Source organism: Camelina sativa, chromosome 14 (assembly GCF_000633955.1).
Source record: "Camelina sativa cultivar DH55 chromosome 14, Cs, whole genome shotgun sequence".
Classification (NCBI taxonomy): domain Eukaryota; kingdom Viridiplantae; phylum Streptophyta; class Magnoliopsida; order Brassicales; family Brassicaceae; genus Camelina; species Camelina sativa.
The window spans coordinates 4,954,655-4,963,786 of NC_025698.1; the positions used below are offsets into that span (position 1 = coordinate 4,954,655).

Below are 9,132 nucleotides of genomic sequence, written 5' to 3' on the forward strand. Positions count from 1 at the left end.
TTTTAACCTTCATGAGCCTGGCCACACCAAAATTCCCAGCACCGATGTCTTTCACCAGCTCGTACTTGTCCATATATCTCGAAAAATCAGACAACCCTAAAAAAAAAAAAATTCCAAACAGAGACAAAACAGAAAGAAAAAGAATCTCCCTTTTAAAAAAAGCTCTCTCCAAGAAGTAGAAGAAGCAGCCCTAGTAGCCAGCTCAGAATTAAAATTCACGTGAAATCATAGAAAGAAACAAAGACAGGAAAACAAAGACAGTATCCCAAAATCAAATGATGCGAATCCGAGATCTCGCGATTCGCTAAAGAAAGAAAGGAAATAGAGATGAGATGACGATTAGGAAAGGTTCAATCTTTTTTTTTTTTTTTTTTTTTTTTTTTTTTTGGAGATTTGGAGGATAGATAGATTGAAGAGATTTCAAGGCAAAGCGAAGAATAATCGACCTTTCTTTCTTTCGTGTTTTGTTGCAATTTTTTTTTTTTTTTCTTTTTTCAGAGAATAATGATGAGTATAAATTAATAAAGAATATCCACGGCTAAGCTTGAACTCTTCTCAGCATGATATGCTTTTTAAAATTTTATTTATTTTAAAATTAATTAGGGGATTGATATGAAACGATATTAGATTTTTTTTTCTAAAATAAAAATAAAATGCGGGACCCACAAGTTTCCAATGCTATCCATACATGTTTCCCATGCTCATTCGATTGCCCTTGTTATTACGTTCATAATGTTACCAATGACCATATCAATCTATTTCACGTTACTAAATTCTTCTGTAAGCAACAAAAAAATTTCTATATGCTGCTGTAAACAACAACAAAATTTCCCAGCAGCTTAATAATTTTCTACCATAGTCATTTTACTACAAGATTTTGTAACTCAGTACAAGTAAACCGTATATTTTGCTCGAAATTATACATTAGTCTGTGCACGTTGCCATTGTTCACATGTAACAACAACATACATAGCTGCTGCTTGCGGAGAGGAATTGACCAACCGACGACCGTTCGTTTTTATGTATGGGCTTTTTAGCTGTTTTACGTTTTTTTTTTGTTTTACGTCCATAGGCCCGCCCAATTGATCGAGTAATAACAAAAAAAACAACAAGAAAAACACATAAGTTGTGTAAAAGCCTTATAATTATTATTATTTTTTCTATTACCCAAAAATCTCATCAAAGTGAAAACACTGAGCTGAGGATCTCTCTCTCTCTCGATATCGTCGGGTCTCTCGCTCCCCCCCCCCCNCTCCCCCCTCTTCCCTCAGATCTGATCGTCCGCCGGTTTTCACGATGCCGTCTTCCTCCGCCTCTGTCTCCGTCTTCTTACTTCTTCTCGTTTCCCTTCTCGCTCCTACGTTCGCATCCGATTCAGATCACAAGGTAATATGACTCAGATCTCTAGCCGTTTTTGTTTTAATGCAAGCTCCACTCTTGAGTAATGTGTCCCTAGATCTTGTGATTTGCATGGTGCTTCCGATTGATTTAGTGGATCTGTTCGTTTTCGGATGGATAGGATCCTCGAGCTTCCATCCAATTTCTTCTTCGTTGCTAAGTATTTGAGTCTTTTTTTGTTTTTTGAATTCCTTAACTATGTGATATTAGGTTTTGCTATGGGATTGAGATTCTCGTTTTGTTTGATACTCAAAACCCCCAGCTTATGAACGTGGTAGTTTATTGGATGTTCAAACAATGACTTATGTTATTGAGTGGCATCTAATTTATTGTTTCCCCTCTGTGATCTCCAAAGCGAATTTTAAAAGCAGTTGAAGTGAGATATACATTTGTCCCGTATATAGATCTTATAGTTCTTACTTCCGAGATCTAAAATGTGTAAACAAATTTTCCAATTTGATATTGAAAGTGTCACACCTGCCCTCTTTTGTCTATGGTCAGTTTTAGCTCATATTAGTTCTTGCCTTTGTGATATTGGATATCATGAGATCCAGGGCTTCAATGCTTTTGCTCCTTCTGCCTCCTTACTCTCACAAGAACTGTCATAGTTAACTTTATGTACATGTAAATTTAATTCCAACTATTATTCTGCGTGAAAGATGATTGATAGAGGCGGATTATGCATTATTGCTAGCTCGATCTGTTAGCCTTATTAGAGGATTAGTCTTTATTTCTGTGGAACCAGAACTATAGTGAACAAATTATGAATGATGAAAATTTGATGTCATATCCTGAGTCGTTTGTGTGAAGACGTTTACTCTTGATTCTTCGAAATGATATTGCACTTAACCTTTTACCAATATCTATATGTCAACTGTCTAGGTTTGATATTCTTAGTTCTGTTCTCATTGATTAAGTATTTCGTTCGTACACCCTCTTTCTAGTTGATCCCATAAGCTTGTACATTTTTTTCATTTCTGTCAACTCAATGCTTCTGGAATTACCTTTTTTCAGTATCAAGCCGATGAGCAGGTTACCCTGTGGGTGAACAAAGTTGGCCCATATAACAATCCACAAGAAACATACAACTATTACAGTCTTCCGTTTTGTCGTCCATCTGCAAACAACGTTCACAAATGGGGTGGTCTTGGTGAAGTTCTTGGTGGCAATGAGCTGATTGACAGTGAAATTGCGATAAAGTTCTTGAGTATGTTGTAATTCTTATACTAGCTTCTGTTTCATACTAGTTATCTTACTTGTGCTCTAATTACTACATCTTTTCTGTTTTTTTCCACAGAGAATGTTGACAGAAACGTCATCTGTCCGCTTGAACTCGATGAAGCTAAGGTCAAGCATTTTAAAGATGCCATTGAATCTAGCTACTGGTTTGAATTTTTTATGGGTATGTTTCACATTTCCTTGTACACATTGCCGCTGAAATAGCATGAAAAGAAGAAGTTTTATTATTTCCAGAGAAAAGATGTAGCAGTTTCCTACTAAATAAAGTTTGGAAACATTTTCTATTTGCTTAGTTTGCTTTAGGTTCTTTTTCCATAATGCATATTTAAAATTCACTGTATTTTCTTCACTGCATTACCAATATCATTTATGGCTTTCTGAGTTGTAGGAGACTTTATTTTACATATGTTTACTATTTCGCACATTATGGAGCTGGAAAGGTATTTTCTTTGGATTGCTAACCTTATTTCTCATTTTTCTGTGCCATATCATTTGCGTGGACTTTCATCGGGTGGTTCTATCTTCAGATGATCTACCTTTGTGGGGTATGACCTTTGTATATTTACTTGAAACATCCAGTTTTCTTTTTCCAGTTTTAGATAGTTTTAACACTGTATCATTGCTGTTGTAGGCTTTGTGGGTGAGCTGCATCCTGACAAAAACAGTGAAAACGGCAAGCATGTCCTCTACACACATAAGAACATCGTTGTCAAATACAACAAAGACCAGGTTAGATGTCGCTACGCCATTAAGCATTAGTATGAAAATCATGTGTACTATATGCTGTGATCTTATTTATATATTTTTGATAGATCATTCATGTTAATCTCACTCAAGACAACCCAAGGCCATTAGAAGCAGGGAGAACAGTGGACCTGACGTATTCTGTGCAATGGATTCCAACGAATGTCACTTTTGCTCGCCGTTTTGACGTATATCTTGATTATCCGTTCTTTGAACACCAGGTAACTGTTAGCGTGCTCTGTATTAGTCCTTATTCCTTCTGTATTCTCTTTGATTTAAATTGGTTCACAGGGTTATAATGTATCACCCTGAATGCCCCATATGAAGCTTGTTCTTACAAAATTTAGCATATTTCTAAATTCCATCTCTTGAAGATTTCTGTTCTTGCTTTAGAAGCCTTCTAAGAGTTTTTTTCTTTCTTGCAGATCCACTGGTTCTCCATCTTTAACTCGTTTATGATGGTTATTTTCCTCACTGGGTTGGTCTCAATGATATTGATGAGGACTCTCAGAAATGATTATGCAAAGTATGCTCGAGAAGATGATGATCTTGAGAGCTTGGTGATGTCTCCTCAACTTCTATTTGTCAATTGGCAGTCTGTCCAACACTTCTTTCTTTATTTCTAAGTGCAAGGCTGTATACCACATCTAACATTAGAATTGTTGAGTGCAGGAACGGGATGTAAGTGAAGAATCTGGTTGGAAACTTGTGCACGGAGATGTCTTCAGGCCAGCAAGTAGTCTAGTTCTTCTCTCAGCTGTAGTTGGCACAGGTGCTCAGTTGGCGTTGCTGGTTCTTCTTGTCATATTAATGGCCATCGTGGGAACTCTCTACGTTGGGTATGTATGACACTTCATGTCACTTGCGACCAATCTTTTGTGCTGTTGTTTTTCCTATATTCTTTGTAGTATTTTTGATATGCTTGTAAATTTGGAAGTTGCTCACCTTGTATTCCAATTATTTCAGGAGAGGAGCTATCGTCACAACTTTCATAGTTTGCTATGCTCTGACTTCCTTTGTCTCTGGTTATGTGAGCGGTGGAATGTACTCAAGAAGCGGGGGTATGACTTACTCTACTTGGTGTACCACTCCAGTGTAGCTTTCCTTTCTAAATATTGAAGTAATTATAATGCTGGTTTATCAGGTAAACATTGGATCAAGTGCATGGTCCTCACGGCTTCGCTCTTCCCCTTTTTGTGCTTCGGAATTGGATTTCTTCTTAACACCATTGCCATATTCTATGGATCTCTTGCGGCTATTCCTTTTGGGACAATGGTGGTTGTGTTTGTAATTTGGGGTTTCATTTCCTTCCCTTTAGCCCTCCTTGGGACAGTCGTTGGAAGAAATTGGAGTGGTGCTCCAAACAATCCCTGCCGTGTGAAGACCATTCCACGTCCAATCCCTGAGAAAAAATGGTACTTGACTCCATCGGTTGTCTCCCTGATGGGAGGTTTGCTACCCTTTGGAAGCATCTTCATTGAGATGTACTTTGTCTTCACATCCTTTTGGAATTACAAGGTAAAAGTAGTTGCTTTTGATAAGAACAAAGCTATGAAACTGCTAACTCTTGCCAATTCAAACCAGAGAGATTTGATTTATGAGACTAGCCCCATCAGTAATTTTTGTCAATTCAAACCCTTCAAATCTAGCCCCATCAGTAATTTTTGTCCTCTCTACCTGCTCACAACTGCTACAACTAGGCTAGTTATAGTATACCTATAGCTAAAGTTTGAGAAGCTGAAGTAAATTTGATTGGCTATTTTCTGAAAGTTTTTTGTTTTGTTTGTTCTGGTTCGACAGGTCTACTATGTGTATGGATTCATGCTGCTGGTTTTTGTGATTCTAGTCATAGTGACGGTGTGTGTGACAATCGTGGGAACATATTTCTTGCTGAATGCAGAGAACTATCACTGGCAATGGACTTCCTTCTTCTCTGCTGCGTCGACGGCTGTCTATGTCTACTTATACTCTATCTATTACTACTACGTAAAGACCAAGATGTCTGGATTCTTCCAGACGAGTTTCTACTTTGGATACACCATGATGTTTTGTCTTGGCCTTGGAATCCTTTGCGGTGGGCTTACTCTCTCTCTCTCTCTCTCTATCTATCTATATATATATATATATATATATTCTATGCAAAACTAGCAGTTGGTGTTAATGATTTGACTAAACCCTGTTGTGAAAATTTTGGCAGGAGCTGTTGGATACTTGGGATCAAATCTGTTTGTAAGGAGGATCTACAGAAACATCAAGTGCGACTAGAAGAAGAGGTAAACGAAAAAAAATGGAGAAAACACATCCAATTAGAAGGAAGCTTCTTATGAGGTTATATATTATATTGAAGGAACATATATATATTCTTCAATGGGGGCTTTTTCTCTTTCATCTTCTTTTTTTCTTCCCTTTTTGGTAAGTGAATTGTTCTCTTTAGATTAGAATTGAGTGGTGTACTATACTACTACTACCTGTAATCTTTTTCCCCATCTTTTTTTTTTTTGGTTCGTATTTACTTCAATTCACTTAGATCATTGAATATGGTGTCCTTGGATAGAATCCTTTATTTTTGTATGTATACATCCCAGAATTTATGTGGTCACGTAGGATAATTTCACGGGAAAGAGGTTAAAAGCGAGGTATGGTCATGTGCTGGAACCTGGAAGACAGTAACTCTCGTGCTTATTATTAAGACTAGTAATAAAAGATGTAAAAAAAGGTGCGGATTCTGTTTCTTTCCATTATTTTTACAATTTGAAGCATATTCAGCAATTTCTTTGTAACCCACGCAACTCCGGAATCTTCCTAGTGCCGAATACTTGTCCCCAAGTCTAAACCACATATTGTACTCTCTAACCAACGAGATATTGCAACACATGCAAAACAACAGACACAGAGACAACCCTTCAAGAGGATAACACAAGAACCCACACATCGTATGCCACGTGGTAGATACACTTCCTTTATAATCCTCACCCCCTCGCACTTTCGACGCCATTTTCACAAGGCCACACACAACAGACTCTCACATAATCCGTAGAATTTTTTTATCATCTTTCAAGTTTCAACAATGGCTTCCAGTGCTCTCTCAGGCGCCATCGTAAGCACCTCTTTCCTCCGCCGTCAACAGACACCAATGAGCCTCAGATCTCTCCCAGCGGCCAACACACAATCCCTCTTCGGCCTCAAATCCTCCACCGCACGCGGCGGTCGCGTCACCGCCTACAAGGTCAAGTTCATCACACCGGAGGGCGAAAAAGAAGTGGAGTGCGCAAGTGACGTCTTCGTCCTCGACGCTGCAGAGGATGCCGGAATGGACTTGCCCTACTCATGCCGTGCCGGTGCTTGCTCGAGTTGCGTCGGGAAAGTGGTATCTGGCTCCGTTGACCAGTCGGAACAGAGCTTCTTAGACGATGAACAGATGGAAATGGGTTATGTCTTGACCTGTATGGCTTGGCCGACTTCTGATGTCGTCATCGAAACCCACAAAGAAGAAGAACTTGCTTAAATTTTTAAAGCTTTTTAATGAATGTGATCCCTTGTTGTATAAGCCATCTCTATTGTTACTTCACTAATGTCGCCCTAATTTGGTTCATCCTTATATAAGATCAATTAATAAATTTATATATCTTTGTTCTTTCAATTTTCTTGTTTCTTCTAAGAATGAATGTGAAAAAGATAAGCAGAAGGCGTATATTATTATTTTCGAATCTACAGAAGATAATATGTTGTAATCTAATAGAAGAGTCAAGCCCAAATGGCGAGTGCGGACATAAGTCCAGCTCCAAGGAACAACATTACATAAGACACAACTTGAAGCCTCACATTACAACTCATCCTTTTGCTTAGAAAATCAGCTGCGATGAGGTCCACCAGAGCCATGTACACCAGTATCCCAGCCGAGAGCGAGTCCAGTATGCCCTCAGTGACCAAAGCTCCTGGGCTATGCGAGTTGAAAGACGAAGCCACTGCTGTTCCAATCCCGATACCTACCGGTGTGGTTAAGGCGAAGAAGCAAGCCATTATGGTCGCTGATTTGTTCCTGAACTGTGCCTGAGAGATGCAGCCTCCTAGCGCAAATCCTTCAAAGAATTGGTGAAATGATAGAGCTGCAATGAGAGGCCTGATCGTGCATGGAGATTGTGATACACCAAGGGATAAACCGATGATGATTGAGTGCGACACAATGCCAAGCTCCAATATCTGCAATATCCATCATTACAAAGGGTTAGATAAATCGATAAGATGATGCATAGATCCCACACATTGCAAAGGAAGTGGAAACGATTTATACAAGCTAGCTTTTGAGGTTCTAGAAGTGTTTGTAAGCCTATTCTTAACACAAACACAAACACACAAGCTTCTACTTTGATATATGAATCACAAAACTGTGAAAGGGATACGAGATTTCAAACCTGAGAAACAACAACATGCCTAGCTCCATTTTCAACATCAGAAATCCCATGCACATGCCCATGTCCATGTGAATGTCCTTGAGCATGTCCATCGCATGTACCATGGCCATTAGAGTGACTATGTCTATGATGAGCGGCATGAGCACGAATACCAACAATGTGAATCCCACCACCGTCTTCTTCACCAAAAACTTTGTTCTCATTTACTCTGTCCACAACGGGAACAACAGATGTCTCTTCACGACCACTGGCTTCACTAGCAGCCTGATTACTACTACTACTCTCTTGCTTCCTCTCATAGTACTGTGTCCCCATGAAATCAACAAGCAGAGTAACTAAAGCAGCAATCATTGCAAAGAAACCAGGAAAAGGAAACTTAGACCACGGATAATCAGGTAAACACGGATTACTCAGAGCTTCAGTGCCGCCTGCAAGCATATGGACAAAGCCAGTGGCGAGTATGACACCAGCTGCAAAAGCTTTAGCAGCTACAAATAGATTCCCTTCAGTTTGAAGAAACCGACGGTTCCGTCCAACGAGAGGTATGGCCACACCTGCAGCTCCAGCTAGTAGAATCGAAGCAATGGCTACAAACTTAAGGAGGAATGCAGCTGAATCGTCTCGACAAAGGTCTGATTCTCCAGCATCACAGAGGATTTTAGTGGTAGAAGAAGCCATTTCCTCGGGAACTATCTGCAAAATGGACTCTTTTGTTTTTTTTTTTTTTGGGGTCCATATAGCAACAGAGAACGCAATTCAGAATCTCAATTCTACATCAGATAAGAATAAATCAAGAACAGAGATCACAGTGAATTTTTGTAGGGTAAGTGTTCGATGAAATACCTGAGAGAGAATCTGTTTCTGATCCAAATGTGTATAGAGGAAACAATTTCCAAAGAACCTATAAAGAAAGAGCATAGAGAAGAGAATTATAAAGAATTGGAGAGACGGAGACGAATCCCAAGGGAGGGAGGAATTATCTAACATCGACGATGAACATGGGAACAACAAGAGTGTCTTCGTCTTCTCGGGATCAAGAAGAAGCAGAAAGGTGAGAGAGAGAGAGACTATAAAAAATAAAATATAAGAGAGAAATCGAAAAGAAGGCAACTTGGAGGAGGAGAAAGAGCGAAAGAGTGACGACATCGTCAGGGCGTTTGCGATTACGAATTGGGTTAGCTTAGCTCAGTGGCATGTTGAACACTCATGACGCGGATGTTAACAGAGCTTCCCCCAATCTTTGTCTATACTTAGCCATTATGTCGACATTTTCACGTTATTCTGTTTTTTTTCTCTCTCACTTTTATTTCTTTTTCTAAATAAAAAAAAAAAAAAAAAA

General features: G+C 39.0%; 4 protein-coding genes across 4 annotated transcripts in view; 2 read left to right on the forward strand and 2 right to left on the reverse strand.

Annotated features, from left to right (window-relative positions):
• LOC104739728 (serine/threonine-protein kinase SRK2A) overlaps positions 1 to 486 on the reverse strand; it is a gene marked incomplete in the record, with an annotated part of 2,985 nt that extends 2,499 nt beyond the window's left edge. The window contains 1 exon segment of the mRNA XM_019236433.1: positions 99 to 486.
• Positions 1,174 to 5,980, forward strand: LOC104739729 (transmembrane 9 superfamily member 1). Its single transcript, XM_010460173.2, has 12 exons — positions 1,174 to 1,386; positions 2,413 to 2,605; positions 2,696 to 2,800; positions 3,165 to 3,182; positions 3,269 to 3,366; positions 3,450 to 3,602; positions 3,807 to 3,941; positions 4,054 to 4,220; positions 4,348 to 4,442; positions 4,526 to 4,899; positions 5,182 to 5,455; positions 5,579 to 5,980. Exons 1-12 carry the CDS (start codon positions 1,297 to 1,299, stop codon positions 5,644 to 5,646), a joined length of 1,770 nt encoding a protein of 589 aa, XP_010458475.1. The 5' UTR covers positions 1,174 to 1,296; the 3' UTR covers positions 5,647 to 5,980.
• Positions 6,358 to 7,006, forward strand: LOC104739730 (ferredoxin-1, chloroplastic-like). Its single transcript, XM_010460174.2, has one exon. It carries the CDS (start codon positions 6,449 to 6,451, stop codon positions 6,884 to 6,886), a length of 438 nt encoding a protein of 145 aa, XP_010458476.1. The 5' UTR covers positions 6,358 to 6,448; the 3' UTR covers positions 6,887 to 7,006.
• On the reverse strand, positions 7,049 to 9,028 carry LOC104739731 (zinc transporter 4, chloroplastic). Its single transcript, XM_010460175.2, has 4 exons — positions 8,779 to 9,028; positions 8,637 to 8,694; positions 7,794 to 8,500; positions 7,049 to 7,581 (listed from the first exon to the last, which is right to left on the reverse strand). Exons 1-4 carry the CDS (start codon positions 8,791 to 8,793, stop codon positions 7,126 to 7,128), a joined length of 1,236 nt encoding a protein of 411 aa, XP_010458477.1. The 5' UTR covers positions 8,794 to 9,028; the 3' UTR covers positions 7,049 to 7,125.